At 36.2% G+C, this 23689-nt stretch overlaps 1 protein-coding gene across 3 annotated transcripts in view; it reads left to right on the top strand.

Moving 5' to 3' along the window:
* Window positions 1-22737, top strand: part of fam120b (family with sequence similarity 120 member B) — a 64085-nt gene extending 41348 nt beyond the window's left edge. For 2 of the 3 annotated variants that reach the window (XM_055169912.2, XM_055169911.2), the window contains exon 11: window positions 21885-22737. In XM_055169912.2, the coding sequence (XP_055025887.2) occupies window positions 21885-22026 (142 nt within the window). In that variant the 3' untranslated portion in view covers window positions 22027-22737. The remainder of the gene's footprint in view (window positions 1-21884) is intronic. The other variant, XM_055169913.2, reaches the window with a different exon arrangement.
* Window positions 22738-23689: the final 952 nt, after the last annotated feature.

Raw genomic sequence — 23689 nt, 5'->3', positions numbered from 1 at the left:
TGAATTACAAAGTAACACCGTTTAACAGTTTTTCCAAATTTTTATGATTATTTGTGTGCCGCTAAAAGCATGGCCCCGCCCCTTGCATAATGGCGAGCATCCATTCAGGTTGTAGCAGTATTTGAAAGTTAAGAGAGACGGCAGCTTTCTTGCGAGTGGGCGTGATTTCAATTCAGACAGCGGACACGCCCAAAGCATTTGAAAGCAGGGAATCCTGCGTATTTTTCCAATTTTTATAGAATTTTTACAGCTTTTTGAAATCATTTAAATTTGGTTGGGTGGTTAATAACAAATTTTTCTGTGGTGTGACAAACTTGAGAACACATTTAATATCTGACTTTACACAGGTTTGCCTGCACCAACAACTAAAAAGCAGAAAAACTGTAGACTTGGCAACTATACCCACATAAATATAAGTACAAAGGGAACTCATCTCTAGCGCCACAATTATATTTTGCAAAAAGCTTCGACTAGGAATGTGACCTCTTCTACCCTGAAGCCCCAATTACCCATAATGACATGGGGCGCATGATAAAATCCCATTGCTTTCATCTGCCAAAGATTTATGCAATTCAAAATAAGGATTGGTGGTCTTTTCCTCAGCCGTTACCCCTTATTATGTTTCTAACAAGAAATTTTTTGGGACTGATAGGAAGTCGTATTTGCGCACCGTATACTGTGTTCACTGCGACATCATTTAGCAGATCTTAAGAGGGGCTGCTTCCATAGCATCTGGCTTTGTAGTTCGTTCAGGAGTCACCCCCTCCTGGGCTGAGTCATGGTCGTACCAGCGGAGTTCAGTAACTGCAAATTACATGTGTCTTTTAAAAGTCGGCAGGATAAACTGGCTTCTTAATGCCCTAAACTTGTTTTCCCACCCTCTTCATGGCCCTATGCCCCCCCTCCCAATGGAAACTTCTCTCCGCAGTCGGCTTAGTGACACTTAGCTGTGAAGGCTTTAATTCCTCACAGATGGCAGCTTGAACTATCATGCTCTTACTCTGATGTTATGTCAATCACATGCATGAAGGCCGGGGTCAAAGAGCAGGACCGCGGTCACGTTCCTTGCCTGTCTCGGCGTGACCCCCTCAGCCGATCACCGAAGACGTTGAATGGTGAGGCGTCTGGATCTCAGGTGATGCTCTTGCGTCCATTATGATAATTCATGGTGGAAGTCACGGCTGTTATACCGCCACGCTGCCCTTTGATCCTCTGCTTGGTTGTAGTAAATAGCTTTGATGCCACATTAGCATTGTCCATGCTTCACGTGGTGGGCTTCTACGGCTCTGGGTTGAATAAAAAGTGTTACCTTGATCTAGAGAGACAGTGGTGCGGATAGGAACGAGGTGTGAGTCTAGAGCCTGGCGAGATTTTCCTTGAACAGTCATGCTAATTTCAATTGCACATTTTTTGGCCTTCTGGAACAAAACAAAGGCAGACGCATGTGGATCTTCAAAAGATCCTTCTTTTTATCTGCATTTTGGCACGTTTAAGGACAGTTCGTGATGATGGGTGTAGAGGACGGGGCTAGTTGTCACATGGGGACACAGAGGCTACATTATGTTTTGCAGCCAAAAGCCAGTCATGCTAATGCATGTTTTCTCTAGCCGTGGTTTTGTATGTTTGTTTCAAAAACCCTCTTAAAACCCATTTTTTATGCCAAACTAACTTCCAGTAGCTTTCTACTTTTGCAGCTGCTATTGGGTAAAAACTGAACAAAATCAAAACCATAATGGGTTATATTCAGGCAAAGTATATACTATATAATTATGGTGTTTTAAAAGAAATCATTTGTAAGTAATATCTGTTTACATATAGCTGAAAACTGTGCAAGAATTACTATTTAATAGCAGGCCCCCACTATGAAAGATTTTCCTCTATAGTGACGACACACATCAGATTTGATGGAATATATTTTTATTTAATCAGAACTAACAAAAGATTATACCAATGTTCGGTAATTTCTTTAGCAGCTAAGACTTTTAAGGTATGTGTCCAGACAAAAATTCAGGTCTCGCAGAGATGCCCCATAAAATACTATATGCCACTTTAGCACTAGACATCTGACAGGAAGAGGTGCTGATTTTCCGTGCCGTGACCCAGGATGTTCTGATCTTTTACAGAGCGTAACTGTCTCAGCGGGCTTAACATATTGGAACCAGGTTAGTTCTGCCAAATTCCCCACCCCTTCCCAAGTGCCATAACTAATGTCTTTCTCAGATAGAACGAGACAAGCCCTGGAGGATTAGAAGAAGGTGTATCGTTGTACCACGGTAGGTAATTGAGCAGTAAAATAGGCTCCCCGCTCTGTAGATAGGTACGTGAAATGATGCCATTGGCTTTGATATGTGACACAACTTCCTTTTCACAGAAGTGTGTTAAACAGTGGCCTGCTCATTCGGTTTTACCAGTGAGGTGCCGCAGACACGTGTGTTAAGCCCCCTATAATTCTATCTAATACAGGCTCTAATTAAACAGACAGGTGATAATAGAGCCACAGCATTCGAAAGGTGAGAGCGTTTTGAGAGCACTGTTTTCTTTTGTCTCTTATCATGGCAATTGTGGGCATTTAACAGTAAACACACAGACCAATAACTAACCACAGGCCTGAAAATGTACTTTTTGATTATTAGTGTGGGTGAACCTCACTGAAACATGTCCGGCTCACGTTTCAACCCGAATTTCAAAATATACTACAGTGCATAAATTAAATTAAGTTATTTTTAGTGCGGTAATGAAAAGTTTTTTTTTTTTAACAAAATATCAAAATAGTACTATTGAAATAAGCCTAATGTTCTTTACACAAAATGCAATTTCTTATTTCCCCCGTTTGGATTTCGGAGTGAAATAGGACCCAGACAGTTTTGGTTTAGATGGCAGAGGGGTTTAAGGTGTAGACGCTAGGCCATAATGTTTCATTAACCCTTAGGGGGTGAGTCAGGGAAATGTTCTCAGAGCCCCTGTGGCCCACAAGGTGTGAATGAGCTCCGTTCTCACCTTACTCAGTACTTAAATACAAATGGCCCATCACCTCACAAGGACTTGGGAAAGAGCCGGTGATATGTCATACAGACACAGGAACCCGAGCATTTCAGTCCCAATGACATAACATCACATTTCACACAGTCGGAGTCAGATGGCTAATGGAGGCTATAGCTTTCATCTTTCTTGGCTTTCTTGCTTTCTAGTTATTATATGTAAACCACCATTACCAACAAGGAGTAGCACTACTGTGATACTGTAATATATTTCTTTGTATCACATATTGTTAGAAAAATCACTTTCTTGTCTTCCTTGGTTTGGATTAAAGCGTTTGCTAAATGCCTAAATATAAATATGTTTGTGTTAGATGATAACTAACTAAAAGAAGTGATGCTAAAATGACTGTAGCTTCCATCAACTTAGCGTGTTTATAGATAGGTCTCTGTTATATATTGTCCACACAACTATAATTGAAAGGTTCATCAATTGCTGTATTTATATTTACTGACTGCACTGTAAGAAAAGATTCGTTGGTTCAACTTAAAAAGTAAGTTACCTGGTTGCCTTAAAATTTGGAGTTCACCCTACTGAAAAATCCAGCTAAAACCAGCATAAGCTGGTAGCTGGTTTTAGCTGGTTTAAGGTGGTTTACGCTGGTCCTCCCAGCCTGACAAAGCTGGTCATGCTGGTGGGCCAGCTGGTATTCCAGCATGACCAGCTAAGTCCAGCTAGACCAGCTTAAAATGTGACCAAAACACAGCTAGACCAGCTTGCTACACCAGCAAAACCAGCTTCCTACACCAGCAAAACCAGCTAAAACCAAGCTGGGGACCAGCTAAAACCAGCTCACCAGCTTATGCTGGTCTTAGCTGGATTTTTCAGTAGGGCATACAATTATAAATAAATTGAAACAACAAATAATTTTGTAGAGTGTGTACTGAAATATTTATTTTAAACACAGACATTCTGTGTTTATGTTTTTATTAATTGTTTATTTATCAGTTGAAGTTTGATGCTAGGGCCTAATTGGTATTCCTATTGTTTTTGCCATGTAAATAAAAGTTCGGGTAGATTTATATGGTATCTTTTCAACCAGATATTCATTAACATGATCTCAGAAGTAGAAAGTTTAGGTGATGGAATGAAGACAGGTTTTTATTTTCAGGTGAACTTTCCCTTTAACTGCCAGAGGTTTACAATAAACAAATCCTTGAACTGAAGCATCACAGGCATGGCCAAACAGATAGCGCAGTCTGAGATGTTGTCAAAGAGGAAGCATTAGCACAGAGTTATCTGAAATCACTTGATTATCGGCTGCTTTTAGAAACTGGACCATCCCGGCTCCTGGACTCCACCTTTTCCCTTGCTGATAATTCTGTCAATCAGACTGTGACAGCATAGCCGTGCCTAATAATGAGCTAATAATTAGCCATGTAAGCATCTGATAAGAGCAGAAGCCGATGGTGAGAAGAAGGACAGATGAGATGTTTTCCTAACAAGGGCTTTGTGTCTCTCACAGCCCCTGCTGTGTCATATCTGTCATATTGCTCTCTCTCTCTCTCTCTCTCTCTCTCTCTCTCTCTCTCTCTCTCTCTCTCTCTCTCTCTCTCTCTCTCTTCTTGAGATTCACATAGCTTTATTAGCATGGTTATAAGGGTATACAGTGGTAAACAAATACCAGTACGCAGATCGTAGCAGCAAGCAAACTGTGCGGTGATCATGCTGAATTTCTGACACTGTCAGAAAACTATCGTAGGCTATCTTTGGACGCAAGACCGGGAAAATGGCCGTCTTCGAACTTCTCTCACTGTACGACATAGGACCACCGATGAAGGGCCACGATCACAGAAATCACGACGATTGTTTTACGATGGCAATCTTTCGTCTGGGACAGCCAATAATCGTGCAGTGTATTCCGGGCTTTAAATAGATAAGGTCACCAAACTTGAAGTTTGTACAACATTTTAGTTCACTTGCTGTTCATAAAGACTGAACCTAAATTGTCATTTACATTGTATAAAAAGATGAAATAAAAGAAATTCATGATTGACTTTGCGTCAATCAATGAATGAATGAACTTAATTCACACAATATTGTTCAAACGGATCCTTACTATAGTGGAGAGAAATACAATGAGTTGAACAGAACAGGGTCCAAAGTCAACAATGAGTATGTTTACATGCACAGAATAAGCGGATAACTATCAAAAATCTGCTTATTATAAAAACAGTTTTCATGCGTTTACATTTAAATCAATAAACCGGTTATGCAGACAACTGCGTTTACATGGGACTTGGAGATTTGTCAGGTTTCTCGCAGGTAGTGACAGCATCGCCTATAGTACATAATAGTCGATCAAAAAGCCGACGGCATATCTGTCTTAAGCTGTATTGTTTTATCTCTTTTCGTGTCTCCAGAACCTGTATATATAACATCAGTTTTTATTTTCGCAGTTTCTCTGCCAACTGCTTTAGTAGAGCAGAGACTTTTATGTTTTACTTTGCGCTTACTTCCGCATATGACGTTTGTCGTTCACACGCGGAGACATGCGCACATGGACAAAACCGTGAGAAAGTCGGTTAAGGTGTTTACATCCCACACGAAATCGGGGGAATGAGCAAAAAACTACCTGTGCCAATCGGTTTTTGCTTACACCGTTTATGGGCTTTCCCCGATTAAAGAAAACCGTTTTACGCATTTACATGAACCCACGTGTTATCAGTTTATTAAGCATAATTGGCGTAAGACTGTGCATGTAAACGCACTCAATGATCACCTGAACGGGGACTTCACAAAAAAAACATAATTTACGACAAACTGCATCAACAATACTACAAAATTTGAAGAAATCTTATTAACAACTGTTTATATGTCCCATCAGTTGTTATTCTTCTAACAAGCATAAATGATTAAAACATTTTCATGTGCAAAGCCTTATAGGTATTTATTGTGACTTCAGTATGGAGAACTAAGGCGAAGGTAACGCTGGACAAAAGTAACAAAGTAATTTGCTCCGAGCTCTGATTACGTTTGCTTTCCAAACTGCGACAGCATCTTCAGCACGCAACCCTTGACAGAGCTGACAAATATTGCGTTATTTTGTCACGTTTTCTTGCGTATAGGTCCAGAAAATGGTTTTCTACAATTATAAGTAAATTCCTCAAGCGGTAATTTTTTCTTATAACGCGTTGTGTTTCTGGTTTCACGTCTTACAGTACTGATCAATCTACAGGTTACTTAGTGCTCTAACACATCCTGAAGTTTGACTTCTCAGAGTTTTTCAAAATAAAAGTAAATCGGGTTTAAATGCTGTCAGGACAAAAGTAACACTTGTTACTGCTAATGCTGTTGTATATGTTGAAAATTGATATTATTTTAATTTGATTTAATTTAATTTATAGTATTCAAACTGTTGAAAAAAATTTTCATTTTCAACAATTTTAGTTTGTACTGTCAGGTTGCTTTTGAAACATTTGATTTTTTGCAAAGATAAATGAAAAAAAAATGTTTGCAGTTACATATTAACAAGGTAATTTCTTCAAAATTTGACCTAGTATTGATAGACCACACTTGTAAGTTATTGACCACAGCAAAAACATATCTCTGTCTAAAACATTATCTTTGAAAATTATGTTTTTCTGGAAAATGGTACTTTCGCCCTGCTCTCCCTTACTGATAATTTTAAGTTGTTTGCACTTATTTTTTTTTAGTTTAGGGATTTTGTACATTAATTAGTTATATGAACTAAGATTGTTAAGTTATGGATCAAAAGTAAAAAATTGTAATTAATGTTTAGTCATGGTTACTTGCCTTTTTAAGTACATACAACACTAGAGCTTTCAGTGTACATGTAAAAAAGTGGAGGTATAAATGAATATGTCTATAATATGTCTCTATCTCAATATACAATGCAATTTTCAGCTAAATTAAAATTGCCTTTTTATTGAAGTACTAAGGTACTATGGTGTGATATTTTACAAGTCTACCATAACGTTTTCATTGCACTGAAAAAAATATGCTGCATGAAGTTAAAACAACTTGGTTTTGCAAGTCAGTCAACTTACTATTTTAAGTTTTGGCTTGTGAAAAGATGACACAATGAAGTTGAAATTGTTTAACTTAATTTTTAAGTTAAAGTAACATAAAAAATGTATGTTGACAAAAATGCTGCTGTGTTTACAGTTTACATATTCCAAACTTTTACACATTTCACTGATGCTTTATCCAAAGTGATTTAAAATGCAGAAAAAGAAATTTTAGCATGTTCCCACAACCTGTGTTGCTAACTCTACGCTCGATCAACCGATCAACAGAAACACTTTAATACATCTCCATTGTTTCTGAAAGATGAACTCATTTTTTTATCACTCCATTTACGACAGTTAATGTCTGTACAGCCTATACACAGTATTATTGGTTAAACCTTTCTTATATACAATGATAAACATTATAATTTGTGACCCTGTCTGTAAAATTCAGGTTAATGTCTTATAATTTAATGATGAGATCAAAGCATCAAAGTTTGATTTCAATAATTGACATGATCTTACTCAGTCAGTATTAAAGATATCAAGGTTATATATTCACAGAATGTTCATTACATTATGTAGGATGATTTTATGTAGAAATCAGTAAATTTTACTGACTGCATCCCATATTAAGACATTGGAGAAGTATTGCCTTGATGTATATTTGATTTCATTCTGTCTTTTACAGCAGAAGTACCGGGTGTTATTGTGTAATCAATGTGAATTTGTTAACTTGAACTTGGTAAGAGTGTGCTAACCTAATGAGTGTATCCAGCTGCCCTCTTATTCTTTTTAACCAACACACCAGCTACTTTGAATTCAACGCAGCACTCCATGACTGAACAAAACGGGTCTTGCCCATTTTGTGATCTGATTGAATTATATCTCTTTCCCACAAGCTGGTGTCTGCTTTCTACCCTTGACACCCCTCCCCATGCCACGCTGTGGGAAAAGAAAGCGATCCTGATTGCAGTGTATAGCGTGCATTGTAACAGGTAATTCAATTTTACACCGTAGCCGGCGGCTACATAATGCAAAGCCTCGCGGCATGTAAAGACACAGAGCGGTTCACTAAACAGCCCTTCATGGCTCATGTATCTTTATGTGTGTGTTAAAGTCATGTGGATGAGTGGGTGAATCAATTGAAGAGGTAATCAGGAAAGATTCAAAGTGGGGCTGAACACGATGCGCCCTCTATTGGTGACATGGATCTCTTAAGCAAACTGCTTTGCCCCTAAAATTTAATGAACAAAGTCCTGATCATTATGGCACACTGTTAGATAAAAATGGTGCCAAGCCCACACCGGGACAGAACCCTTAAAAAGGGTCCTAATATGTACCATTTAGGTACAGATATGTATACATTTGGTACCAATATGTATGTCTATCATATACCCGGCGCAATGCGTGACGCAAGTGTCTTTTGCTAGTTTCAACCTGGTGCAATGATCATTTTCAGGTTTAGCGCCACGTTGTTTAAATAGCAAATGCATTTGCTCTCCATTTTGTGCCCATGGGCATTCTGGTCTGAAAACGAGGTGTATTCAGGTGCATTGTTGGCGTGTTGCTAGTTTGAGGCAACTAAAATAGACTACGCCATTGACCAACTAAAACCTGGTCTAAAGTCTAAAGTCAATGGGGCAATATTGTTTTTGTTATTTAAAGAGCGCGTTAGTAATATGCGCCTATAAATGGGACGACAACGCGGGTTTGCTTAACACATACATGAATGCTCAGCAGCACAAAAACACTTTTAACTATGAAAGATTAAAGGATTAAAATGTAAAAGATTATTATTGAGTCTCTTGAACATAAACAAGGACCGATTATGAGACGTTAGAAGGCGTAAATAGCTGCTTCACCTGTAGCCTGGTAAATAAATAAATGCTTTAAACAAATGCATCTATTTAAAAAAAATGTAAATGCTACCCCATGGATTTATTTTATATGATGACTCTGTACCTGTGGATATGGTGAGATGAGAAACATTTTTAAGTAATGCTTTTTAAAAAACCCATGGCGCTTGTCCGAGTGCTGAAACAGCTCTCCGCACGTTTGTAAATTTTTTTATCTCTTGTTTGTATTTTTAGAGTACAAATATTTTCTTGCATATTTACAAATTATTTTATGAGATTACAATGATTATGTAGGATATCAAAACATTTACAGCAATTAAAAGCCTGCTATTTTTACTTCTATGACTGAAAGAAACGTCTTTTAAAGGTTTTAATCCAAAAAATAGCATTTTCTATAAAAATGAAAACAACACAATTTTTAACATTATTCTTAAACTGGGGGTCTTTTTCCTCCGCTTAGTTTTTCAGTTTACAAATTCTGCTTTCTAAATAGAGATTAGGCATGGTGCCGGCGCAACTGGCTTTTAAAGGGGATGAGAGCTGAGACTCTCATTGGTTTGTTGCACGTTATGCCCAAAACACACCCATTACTCATTAGAATAATAGGAACAACCCTTTTAGGCTGTGCACTTGGCCCATAAACCATTTTTCCCATCATTAAATTAGCAAATGTGGAATCGGACATGCCCATTTAGACCGTGCGCTTTAGACAATGCACTTAGATCGTTAAAATAGGGCCCTTAAGGTGCAAAGCAGCGATGCGCGGGTTGATCCAAAATGAGTGGGTGCCTGCGGACGGTCACCCGCGGTTACGAGTCATCCAAAAAAATTTTTTTATGATATTCGGGTCGCGGACAGTCGGGTCGTTTGAAATGAAGATTCCAATTAACTATTTTAAACAATTACTACTTTTAAACAATGCGGGCCAGGAAGCAGGTTGGGTACATTTTTTTTGCGGCCCGAGTTGCAGGCGGGTTAGTTGAAAACGTCGGTCGGGTTGTTTATACATTGACCCGTGCATCACTGGTGCAAATGTGTATTTTTGAAAGGGTGCTGCCCAAGTGACAGCTAGGCACCATAAATTAACTTTTTTTCTAACAATGAAATGCAATGTATTTTGTTTTCTCAGATTTGCTGAATAGGTTTACAACACATATTGGGGTACAATATTATACCCTAAGCACATATTGTGTTCCTTTAAGGACCAATTTTGTACCAGTTAAATATTAGAGGTACAAAACTTTTAACTGTATCACAGTTAAAAGGTACACAATAGATAATTTAATGTACAACATTGTATTATGTTTTGTATACCTGTAAAGGTACAAACTGTAACCTTAGGGTACCACCCCAGCGATAGATAAAGTACAGTTTTGTACCTTTTTACTGACAGTGGTGACAGGCAGAGGAACGATTTGATCCAAGTTAAAAACATCAGACTTGTCACTAATATTTTCCAATAAAAGATTTGTTTATCTGTCTTTTTGAAACATGCCACACTTGCAGATGCCTTATCACTACTAAAACAACTTGTCAAGTTCTTTACATTTAGTAAAATGCTTATAATTATTATTTTTTTGAAACTTTTTATATTCATGCGACTGAAGGAATTTTGCTAAAAGATAAAGATTACTGTTGATTTCATCTCGTCCATGTTCAAATGATTTCTCACATTCTTGTGGATCTTTGAGAGGGAGTCAAAAAAGACTTAAATTTGTGAGCTGCATAATATCCTGTAATTAAGTGAATTTTTTGGCTCACAACAAGCAGTGAGATGTTTAGTGGGTTTGTAAATGTCCTCCTTGATCTCTTTTACTGATTTTTTTTTTACAGTTCATATCTGTACCTAGATATGGTGCAAATTAGGATCTTTTTAAAGGGTACTGTTCCATTGACAGCTTAGGACCATTTTTTTTCTGACAAGAAGATAATATGCAGCATTGTAATATAAAAATTCTTTGTATACTACCGAAGAAAGGAAGCCCTTTGGGATGACATGAGGGTGAGTGAATGTTCATATTTGGATGAGCTACTCCTTTAAATAATGCTCCCGAATTATATTTTGAATTGGAAAACTAATTTCAATCAATTCAAAAATCAGTTTGTTTATTGCTTGATACTGATTCATGGACTCAACAGTGCTGTCATGGCCTATTGATGTTGTTATACAGAAAGAGATCGAGTCAGTCAAATATTAAAGCAGTATAGCTGAGAGAGATGGCACCATTGTGTTAACATGAACGCTTCCCTACTCTCTACTGAAAGTCTGATAACAGCACATTGGTGAGATGTGCCAGTAGTACAGACGGCTGAGAGCTGTATTTTCACACTATACCAACACTTTATACCTCCTAGTCCCTGCGTGTCACACAGACTGTGTGTAGACTCATACCTACTGTGTCTCTTCAATAAGCCAAAGCGTTAAATAAAGATGACAAATAGGAAGTAGTTCAGTACAAATGCAGATGAAGACAAGAAGGTGTCTGTGTGTTTACTGAATGACTGCACATCAAAGACACTTCTGCAAATGTTTGAATAGAATTAACAGCTAACTGTTACTGTTGTTTACAAGACATTATGGGTGCTGAGAAAACACCAACTTCTTGATCTTTATCCACGTTGTACTATTTTTACTGAACAGGATGGTTTCAGTGTACATTCAATATTTTTGCAATCAATTTGTAAATTAAAGTCGCCATGAAACGGACAGCCTGATTTCACGAGAATTCACACATATTTATGCATATGTAATTAATCGTGCAAAACATACGATTATCATAAAAAATAAAATAATGAAACCCCACCCCTAATCCAAACGTCTTAGGGGTCAAGGCAAATCATACAAAAATGTATGATTGTGGTCATACAAATTAATACGAATTAGTTCGTAAAATACGTAGATAGTATTGAAAAAATAAGTAGCGATTGTCTTATTTTCCCTGTGCTTTCATTTATCCAAGTGGCTTCTGAAATGGAAAATGGTAGGTCTTGAACTTTGAGAATTGATTGAATTATTTGAAGTTATTGGGTCATGTTGCTATTTGCAATCGCTGCAATCTTTTTGAGGAGGAAATTTTCATTTTTGATTAAAGATTATGAGAGCACATGATTTTTTTTAAAAGATAAGTCATTTGTAAAAAAAATTTTTAATTTCATGGTAACTTTAATATTTGAAAATAACATATTTTTGAAACATTTGAATACGAATTACGAGCAATTGACAGCATTTGTGGCATTATTTTCATTACCACAAAATATGTTATCTCTGAAATTGTAGAGAGATACAACAAAATGATTTTTGGTAACAATTTACAGTAATGTTGTATTTTTCAACATTAGTAAATTCATTAGCTAATGTGAACTAACAATGAGCAATACAGTTTATCAGCATTTATTACACTTAACCCATAGTTGGGTACACTTTTAAAGGGGACATATCATGAAAATATGACTTTTTCCGTGTTTAAGTGCTATAATTGGGTCCCCAGTGCTTCTATCAACCTAGAAAATGTGAATAAGATCAACCCAGTAACTTAGTTTAAGTAAACCATTCTCTACAAGCATGTGAAAAATGGGTATTTGATATTTGTCTCCCCTTGTGATGTCAGAAGGGGATAATACCGCCCCTTAATCTGCACTATCCAACCACGGCACTGCCATTTAGTGCAGAGATCAGCTTATTTGCATTTAAAAGGACACCCAAAAATGGCACAGTTTTGCTCATACTTACAAATTGGCAATTTGAACATGCTATAATAAATTATCTATATGGTATTTTGAGCTTAAACTTCACAGATGTACTCTGGAGACACCAAAGATTTATTTTCATCTTAAAAAGTCTTATGAAATGCCCCCTTTAAAAATAAAGGTACAAAAAGTTCTTCACAACGATGCCAAATATAAACCATTTTCGGTTCCCCAAAAAATGAAGCACCTTTATTTTTAACCTAGCATAACCCAACAATTATCCATATATCACCCAACTGAGTTAAAACAACCCAGCATTTTTTAAAGGTATATATGTTAAACTTAATCATGTTTGAATTTTAACTCTCACCAGTGCATATTATTACTTCTTATTTTCCACAAACCCTAATAGTAGATGAAACTGTGGTAGATGGAAATGCATGAATTGAATCATCGCCTCTTTATTGTTAAATAGGAACTCTTTGCAAATGCATTCGAGATATTTAGTTGTAAACATCTCTTCAGACGACTGAAGTTTTGAATCTCATTGCTTGTGTTTTGCTAAATCAGCCCTTTTCATGTTTCTGTGGTGTGATGTGGTTTGGTGTGAGCGATATTTGTGGTTATTAGCAGTGTAATAAAGCTCTCGCCGTGACATACAGGCACACTCTGAACATCAGGGGTGGTTTCTTGTCTTTTCTTGAATCTGCTCATATTTGATTTAACAACAGTTTAAAGTTACATGGAGTAATCTGATTTCTGAATAATATTCTGTTCAAAATCACCCTGGTGTTCATCATCTTCATTTAGATTAAGTTCTTGTGGCACTTTTTCGAAACTGAAACTTATTATTATGTTGGCTTGAGAAAGCCAAGATACTGTTACTGTACAAATGTCGGGTTTGGATTTGTTTGAAACTTGTTTGACACACGCTTCTTCTAGAGCTTTCAGATCCACTGCTCTTAAATGAGTGTCTTTTCATATGATTTACAGTTTTTCTGTACTCATAAACATGACTTATGCTGGAAGAACTTTCATATTCTCTTTCTGAATGTTCATAATTTAAGATATCATAAATGGTGTAAGACATCAACAAATCCATCTAAAATATTTAAAAATCTGGCAACATAACTTTCCATCTTCAACTCTCTTAAAACTGCCAAAGGATTCAAGTATTCATAAGCCTTAAATAATCATCAGATCTTTTTTTCATTTGCACAAAGTCTTGTTAAAGGATTACTCCGCTTTCATAAAAAAATCCAAAACATTTACTTACCCCCATGTCATCCATGATGTTTATGTCTTTCTTTTTTCAGTTAAAAAGAAGATTTTTGAGGAAAACATTCCAGGATTTTTCTGAATTTAATAGACTTTATTAGACTTCAGCAGTTCACCTGCAGTTTCAATGCAGATAAAAATAGCAGTTTTAATGCAGCTTCAAAGGAATAAACAATACCAACTGAGGCATAAGGGTCTTATCTAACAAAATGATGGTCACCCCCCCCCCCCCCCAAAAAAATGTACTTTTAAACCACAACTTCTCATCTAGCCATGTGACGTGCCAGCACGACCTTACGTATTATGTAATTCCATCAAAAGATCACACTTTTTTTTTCATTTTTTTTGTTGAATTTAAGTATTTTTTTATGTTGATCCAACTTTTTCATAGTCTATAAAACAGTTTTAATACTGAATTCTGAGGGTTACGAATATATCAGGCAGTTCATTATTTCGAGCAACTTAACCAGTTCATCCCAAACCTTGAATGAGTAATTTAATACCAGCACACTGTGAAGGGTCAGACAGTCTTGAATAGTAAAAGGAAGATGGATGGAGTTTATTTAATTTCATTTTCAATTCTTTGAGTCCTTCAGACCAATGGTCTCAACTGGGGAAAAGCAGGTCACAGGTTTGTTCTGACAGGGTGAGAAATAAATAATAAAATGCAACGAACCAAGTAATGGAGCATTTAGGGCTGCAGAATTTTAAAAGTGAAGAGAAAATGTGTGCCGTATCTTTTGTTGTTGATATAAAAAAGTAGTACGTTTGATCAACAATCTATCTATATTTAGGTTTAAACAGGTTGTAAACACTACACTGCAAAAAAAATATATTTTCAAGAAAAAAAAAATTCTTAGTATTTTTGTTTTGTTTTCAGTAAAACTTTCTAAAAATTCTTAAATTAAGATGCTTTTTCTTGATGAGCAAAACGACCCAAGAAAATAAATCTATAGTTTTTAGACCAAAAATATAAAATTTAAGTGATTTTGTGCATAAAACAAGCGAAAAAAATCTGCCAATGGGGTAAGCAATTTTTACTGATTTTTAGATATTTTTACTGAAAACAAGACAAAAAAACTAAGAATTGTTTTTTCTTGAAAATCATTTTTTGCAGTGTATATTATTCAAAAGTTTATGGTCACTTACTTCTTTATTAATATTTTGTTTCACATTTTAAAATAATAGTAAACTCAGCAAACTATGGAATAGCACAGATGGAACAATGGGAATTATGTTGTCACTAAAATCATATAAAATAAAATAAAACAATGTTGTTTTTAGCATATTCAAAGTATTTGCATCGAATTTGCAGAAACGTTCTCTTTAAATTACTTTAAGTCTGAAGATTAATTATTTTATTTTTTATTTTATTTTATTTTTGTAAATAAAATATTTGTTTTGTAATCATATTAATTATTATGTTGCCACAGTTAAACATTTTTACATAACTCATTTAAACATTCAGACATATTAGTTAGGATGATCATGCAAACATTTCAGTCAAGACACCCCAATTTTTCTTTAACTGTGTCATCACAACCTCAAAAACATGAACACATTTTAAAAGAAAGTATGACAGGTTTGGTTCTGTGTTCAGCACCTTTAATTAAACACACACACTTTTTTAAGGAAAAAGGAGGGGAAAAAGAAAACAATAACAAGACGAATGGAAATAAGTGAAAGATTTCTCACAAAAGCTCACGACTTTAAAATGATGTCCCTCCCCATGTTTAACAGCTCCTGTCACCCCTGCTGTTTGCAGATAGTGGGCAACCGACCAACAATTCAACTTTTCTGTTTCAACAAATCTATTTCTATTTTAATGTTTTATTCATGAATGCATTATTCAGTAGTGTATAATCATGTTGTGTAAGAACGCTCTGATGTACTGCTGGATTTGTGTTAGGGGTGTCTGTGACAGATGGTTTACTTCTGGAATGTTGTTATGCGTCACTTTCACCAGCGCTTCTTCCCACACTAACACAAACTGAGGAGGTGAGAAAGCATTTATTGGGACAAACTCCCAGCCTCAGGACTGAGGAAATTCATATAAACTGCTTTCATTTTGGCCCATATGGTGATGGCACCTCTTGAGCGCTCTGCTCATTTGGCGCCGTGTAAAAACAAATACAGCTGAAGATGAGCTTTAGATGGGCGTCACCTCTGAATCACAACGCTTAGATGGAATCTCCAGACATTTCGCACATTTGGCGTAAAATCTGCAGAATAGATTGGAAAGTGTCGTGTTATGTTTTTTGTATACCGGTAGCATCAACTAATCAGAATTGAGAAAATAATGACTTTCAAAGTGCTATTTTTGACTATGCACAATAAAATTTCTATGGAATTTGTTTAATATATATTTATTAGTGTTGGGCAAAGATTAATCGCGATTAATCGCATACAAAATAAAAGTGATTTTGTGCATAATATATGTGTGTGTACTGTGTGTAATTATTATGCATATTTAACCACAAACAAATACATATATTCATTTCAGAATTTTTTTTATTTTTATATAATTTTTTTAGGGCTGTCAAAAGATTAATCGCGATTAATCGCATCCAAAATAAAAGTTTGTGTTTATATAACATATGTGTGGGTACTGTGTATAATTATTATTTATATATAAAAACGCTCCCAATCATGTAGATATTTAAGAAAAATTGGTTATATTTATATATAAAATATTTATATTTATATATAATATAAATTATATAAATGTATATACAGTATTTAAATGCAAATATTTCTTAAATATATACATAAATGTGTGTGTTTTTATATATACATAATATTTACACACAGCACACACGCATATGTTATGTAAACACAAACTTTTATTTTGGATGCGATTAATCGCGATTAATCTTTTGACAGCCTTATTTTTTTTTAATGTATATATAATATAGAATATATAAAAATATAAATAAATATAAATACAGATGTAAATGTTTCTTAAATAGATACATGAATGTGTGTGTATTTATATATACATAATAATTATACACAGCACAAACTTTTATATTATGCCAAAAATCACTTTTATTTTGTATGCAATTAATCACGATTAATCCTTGCGCAGCACTAAAATATATTTATATGTTATATGTTATATATCCTCATGTTGTTCTAAACTTGTATGAACTATCCATTTAATATTTAATAACTAGCTAAATTTATTTGTACATGAGAGGCGTTTTGATTTTGCAAAGCTTTCGTGTAGCTCTGTGGGTGCAGACGTGGGCCTGGCCATCGCCCCTTCTTACCATGTTGCCATTTCTAAAGCAGGCTCAACCGACAGCAAAACATTTTGGCCTGTCACGGTTTAATCCCCTGAAAGACGCACCTCACACAACACTTCTCAAATCAAGAGCATTATCACGAGTCTCTTTCCACTGAATAAAACAGAATGTCAAACGTCATTGTGAACGAGAGAGACAAACCATGTCTTCTTGACCTTTTCATTTAATACAGTTCAAATGAAAACAGTACAGATGTCATATTAGAGCATGCGCGACAGGATAGCTTGCCTATAATAAATAAAACAGTGCAGAGTAAAGAGATGAAACTGTACAGAGGTCAGGTGTCAAACTGATTCTTCTCCTGTTGTTGAGTGTGTCACGATAGCGAAGTGTTCAGCAAGCTTCTGGATTATCAGCACACATCAACACGCAGAGGTTTCAAAACATCTCATTCACGTGAGGCATCTAATGCATGTCTGTCAGAGCTTTAAGTGATATTGTTGGGGTCTATTGTTTTTGAATTGGTTTTTAGATAAAACAAGAATAATCTGAGCAGTGCACTGTTGCAAAATGGTCAAAACACTGCAAAAAAAAATGACTTTCTTAGTATTTTTGTCTTGTTTTCAGGAAAATATCTAAACATTCTCAAATGAAGATGTATTTTAGTTTTTAGACAAAAATATACACTTTAAGTAAATTAGTGCTTAAAACAAGCAAAAAAATCTGCAAAATGGAATAACAAATTTTTTTCCAAGTTTTCATAAACACTTTCTCTTATTCCATTGGCAGATTCATTGCTTGTTTTAAGCACAAATTCACTTAAATTGTATATTTTTTGGTCTACTAACTAGATAGTAAAAACTAGGTCATTTTGCTCATCAAGAAAATACATCTTCATTTAAGAATTTTAAGATATTTTTACTATAAACATGGCAAAAATACTAAGCAAGAAAGTCATTTTTTGCAGTGAATATTTATCCCAGGAGTATCCTTTAAAAAGGTACAGATATGTATACATTTGGCATGAATGGCTGTATCCAAAACCAAAGGCAGCTGACTTGTTGCCTTGCTACTTCAGTGGCATGAAGGAAGCTCCGGGAACATTCGAATAGCCTTCATAGACAGCGTAATGGAATTCTGTTTGAAATATAAACAGAGAGCTCCTTTGTGATAACTAATAATCTCATATTTGAAAACTACGATACTAGCAATTAAGGTGTTAAAAGTCAAAATATTTACACTAAAATTGTGATCCAGCCACTTTCTTGGCCCTTATTTTATTTTTTGAACTTGACCAATCATGGAATTGTAGGATGAGACAATAGCTGCATTTCCATTTCCCTTCAAATCCATAAATTGACATTGCAAATTGAAAATACGGTCAATGGAAACACGTTAATTTTGTGGCACCAAAACATTGCTAGTCTAGAATTAAGAACCGATTGCATCAAGGCCTTGGGGCGGGGTTACTGGGATAGATACAAGAAGGGAAGCTACATGCTAAGGCTAACGTTGTTCTGTGTAAATGACAACATATGTTATGCCCGTATCGGTTTTCTCAATTGCATCCTCCGTTAATATAAATTACGTTGAGCTGCATGCACACATTGGATTCATCGCGTTTGGATGCCAATGTAGGTACACAAAACCATCGACCATTAATAATAATACAACATCCGACACTGTTGAAAGTGTGTTTGTGTTTGCCGCTTACGCGTTAACATTGCTGGGAAAGATGAGACAGTGAGACGTAAGACTTGGCTCTGTGGTGGCTCTCTAGCCCATGGAAAGGCAAACCGGTTCTTAGAATGCTAACCAACTTCGAACCAGCAACAGCACTAGCTCTGAACTAGCACCCAGTTCTTTCTGGTGGTAAGGGGGCAGTATTGAGATGTGGACGACGCTAAAGACAGGTGTAAATAGGGTGTGAAACGTTTTCAATTCTTCCACTTTCGACCACATTCAGAGGTAGTCGAAAACCGATTGGATTGCTTTTGTGGTGTAGATGCTTATGTGGTCGAATGTGTTCGAATAGCCACAAAAGGCTGCATAATCTCTGCCTACTGTAATGTATGATGAGCACAATGTTTTTACATTAGACCTGACTTCTAACCTGAACCTACAGCGATAAAACTGATTGATAAAACTAAAACGGCTGCTCTCTTGACAGTTACGCAAGCTTATTTCATCTATTACTCTGACATATCAGAGAAAGCTTTTACATGTACAAAACTCATTCCCTGCTGAAAAAACAGCATACCAGCAAGACCAGCATATGTTCTGTTTTGGTGCTGGTTTGCTAGTGAACACCAGCTAAACCAGCATCAGCACCAGCTAAACCAGCACCAAACCAGCATTAGCACCAGCATCCCATGCTGGTCATACCAGCAAGACAAGCATATGCTGTGTTTTGGTGCTGGTATGCTGGTGACCAGCAGCTAAACCAGCATAGACCAGCATAATTCCCATGCTGGTCCATGCATGTTTGATGCTGTTTTTTTTCAGCAGGGTTCCTGGTGGCTTTTGGTTCATATACAGTATATAAATTCAAATGAATGGATTCACTAGTACATGGTAATAAATGAATACTTTGAATTACACATTTGATATTCACAGCATGTAATAAATCTGACTTTTTAAGTCTACAAAAAAGAAACATTGTACAGAGTGCTTTTATTTATAGATTGTAATACATTTTATAAAATGTCCGTTCTGGTTCTTCATTCTGATTGGTTGAAACACGTTCTAAGCCGTGATAAAATACCCCGGTAACCCCACGGTTTAGACCGCATTACATAAGTATCACTGCGCAACTGTTGCTGCGTACTGAATGATTTATGAAAATAAACACCACAGTCTTTAATCATATTTTTAATTTGTCTAAAATTGCACAATTAATGGCGATATCCAGATAAATGTCAATAAATATTGTTGAGTCATCTCGTAAATAAAGAGAAAACATTCTCTTAGGAGTTTCTACCTCAAATTTATATTTCCGCTATTCACTGGGTGGCGATCTTACCCAACTCAAACACTGACGCATTCCCTCAACAATGAAAACACCATGTTCATGGCTCTGAATCTGATCTCTTACAAAAGTTATTAAAAAAAATGAAATTATCTCCGCTTTTAGCTGAAAATTTGAGAATTGATAAGAGAAGAAATGAAGGTAGGATGAAACTTTTTTTAAAGTGGAGCGTCTGTTCTTTCATTTGATATATTTGATGTTTATTTAAAGAAGATAATTTTTCTGGAAGCCATTAAACTAAAACTGGGTGGCAACTTAAAAAAAAAGAGTTCAGCATGCTTCCATGCATATTTGATTATCACTTCAACAGTTGCACGATATAAATGTTAATGTATATTTTAGATGAATGTTGATTTATAAAAATAAACTCCACAGTCTTAAATCATATTTTAATTGTGTCTTTGCTGCATCTATGTTGTTTGTGAACTGCGCTCTGTTGCATACAGACTTGATTCTGAGGAACTACTTTGTTTGGCGGAAGAGTAATATTTGTACTAATATAATTATAATTTACTTGTTTTATTTTATAAAATCCTGCTAACGTTACGCATATGAAGTAACCGTTTTATAAAAGCAATAAGCCCCGCAAAGCAGTGGGGTTACAGTGCATTTTATAACAGCTTCGCGTCGTGTCTAACAATGCCCCTTAGTTGTTATAAAATGCACTGGTGACCCACTGCTTCTTTTGCTTTATTAAAGTAAGCCTGCAATCTCATAAAATGCATTGTTGTAGCATTTTGTCACACCGCAGGGCTAACAACCAGAAAAGCAGCCTGTTAGCATAAAATCTACTTACACTGCATTGAAAACTATAGAAGCATTTATACTTTTAGTTAGTTACTTCTCCCATAACAACTCTGATAATGACTATATTTAAATCAGTTATTTAGACACATTATACATTTAGCTTCGGCATTCAGCCTATAATGGTCTATGGAACCTCCCTTGCATCTGGCAAAACAATGCGAAAAGCCTGACTTTGTGTCTGAAGCTAGGTGCTGCACGAAAACCGACAGCCCCAACGATGCTATTTCAATGCAAGTCAACCAATCGGCTCCTGAGATGCTCCCACACCCTCCGAATCCCACCGCGGCTACAGACACACTGCCATATTGTGAAGAGCAGATCCATCATCATGCGGTTACGAGAATCCCATCAAATAAGCCTCATTCTTCTGGCCGGCCCGCTCGCTCGCAGACAGTATTGCACGGGAGGTGGGGTGTTAGGGTCATACTGTCCTGGGAAAGTTAAGTTCTCCATTTAAATCAACAAACGATGTGGCCTTATGCCGAGTATATGAATGTGCCCGGTGGCAGATGGCAGTGTTTCATACACATAGACTCAAGCAAACCCTAATCCCCCGGGGGGTCGTGCATTCCAGGGTCATCAGTTGTTCACATCAAGGAGAAAAAAGGGGAGAGAGTGCACCAGAGAGAGAGAGAGAGAGCGTAATGCTTGTTGTCCTCCTCCCAACGTGAACAAATACGTCGTAGGCCACTTTAGTAGAGACGTAAGCCTTGAGAAGGCCTGGTTTGGTGTCTATCTCATTAGTCTGGAAAGCCTCATGAATAATGATGCCACCTAATTATAAAAGACAGACGGTGGGTTTCTGTTTTTTTGGGATAACTTGCTGCATCGGCGACCCCCGTGCCAGTCAGATGCGGTTTATAGAGATGAACGAGGCTCTGTAGGAGCCCTCATTTTCTTGAACTCATTTAGTTGGCCAACGGTCATTAATTTCTAGGATGCCTGCTGATTTCCTTCATTGTTTGTTTAGGTGGGTTAGCGCCGCACCAGTCCCACGCTCCGGCCATGTGCGTGTGTTTGGACGCATCAGCTGCTTGCAGGCCAAACAAAGAAGCTCATGTGACTCAGCAGTTGAGGGAATAATGTTCCTCCCCCTCAGGCTCTATTGCTGAGAGACTTTCTCACACCTCTCCATCTGGACGGGCTTCTTTCGAAACGTCAATCACAGCAGGGACTCCCATTTTTCAGCCGGCTTTTGGGGGATGACCCTCTCTGAGAGATTTGGTGAAAAGTCACAGAGATTCTTGATTTTAGTCGGTTTAAGCTTGTCTAGAGGTCCGTGCATGTCTTAAAATTGTGAACAAAAAACAATCTGAATGATGAAAAGGCTTCTGTGTTTTTAGGACTGAGAAGGAATGGCCTTCATAAACTTTATGTTAAGTATTTGTATATTGAAAAGGTTAGTTAAGAATTTTGTAGCAATTCATATAAAATAATATTTAATTTAAAGGCATCACTGTTAAAGGTCAAATTATCCACTGCACTGCAATTAGATTATTGTTTTTGTGCCAAAGATCATCATACGGGATGTGTTGTCGCCCTCTAGTGGTGTTTTAGTGCAATGTAAGTGATGTTTGGTGTTTTAGCGACCCCTGTCAACCATATCAGGAAGCGACACTTCTGGCGTACCTGATTTCAGTATGACCATAAAGGTATACTGAATTAAAATACCCGTGGTGGAGTACAAAAATGTCGATCTTATCCTGATTATTTAAAATATAATACAACTTATAAGTATAGCTATTATTTATAAAGTGTAAGATATATTTTAGTATATTTTAAACTGTAATTTTGTATAAACGTTAAAGAACACAGAAGTATATTTTTCAACATGCAGACGTTTCCTTATAAACCCACAATGCCTCTTTTAGTGCAGCAATCGCATTGTGAGGGTTTATTGTTAAAGTTTAAATGTACAGTAGTATAACCCACACTAAAGTTTATGCAGAATTATGTAAATATTTACTTATATTTTTACTGTTGTAATACACAGTTCTTATGCGCATTGGTAAATAACTCTCACTTACATTCTTACAATTTTTATTTCTAAATTTTTAAAGGTTTTAATTTATTGTGTTTATGTATTAACTATTTTATATAAGTAGGCTACTCTGTTTGTGTACACACTTGTGGCGAATAAAACTTATTGGGGCGGTTTCCCGGACCAGGATTAGCTTAATCCAGGACTAGGCCTTAGTTTAATTAGGACATAGTTTTAAACAACAAGTTTTAAACAACATGCCTTACTAAAAACCTTACCTGTGTGCATCTTGAAGTAAAACAAAGGGCCCTAATGTATTTTAAGATCTGTAAGTGAAAGTTGTTTTCAGTTTGGAGAGCTCTTAAAAGTGTTTAAGTCTAGGAATAGTCTAATCCCTGTCCGGGAAACCGCCCCATAATGATCTTCAAGTACTGTTGTCTCTTTACATTTTATATGTATTACTCTTTAGTTTCACTTTTTCGTTTTTATTGATACTGGCCTTAGTACTTTTAGAAAAGACTGTCTTTTTAATTTTCTAAAATGTATTCATAATTTAAATCAACCAGATTTTAGAGATCTTAATATTTGTAGAAACGCTTGGGCAACTAATGTTGTAAAGTAATGGTGTCGTACAAGATAATTCCACTGGAGGGCGCAACTCTCAAGACTTTCTTTTCATGAAGAGCTTTTATTGTAAATAATCAAAATACAGCAACGGACGGACTTTACAGAAGATAAACATTTCAATTAAATATACTTTACAACGGAGTCCATAAAGAGCATTTGTACACAAT

The sequence above is a fragment of the Misgurnus anguillicaudatus genome, chromosome 11, assembly GCF_027580225.2.
Source record: "Misgurnus anguillicaudatus chromosome 11, ASM2758022v2, whole genome shotgun sequence".
In the NCBI taxonomy this organism is placed as follows: Eukaryota; Metazoa; Chordata; class Actinopteri; order Cypriniformes; family Cobitidae; genus Misgurnus; species Misgurnus anguillicaudatus.
This window is presented reverse-complemented; position numbering and strand designations above follow the sequence as displayed.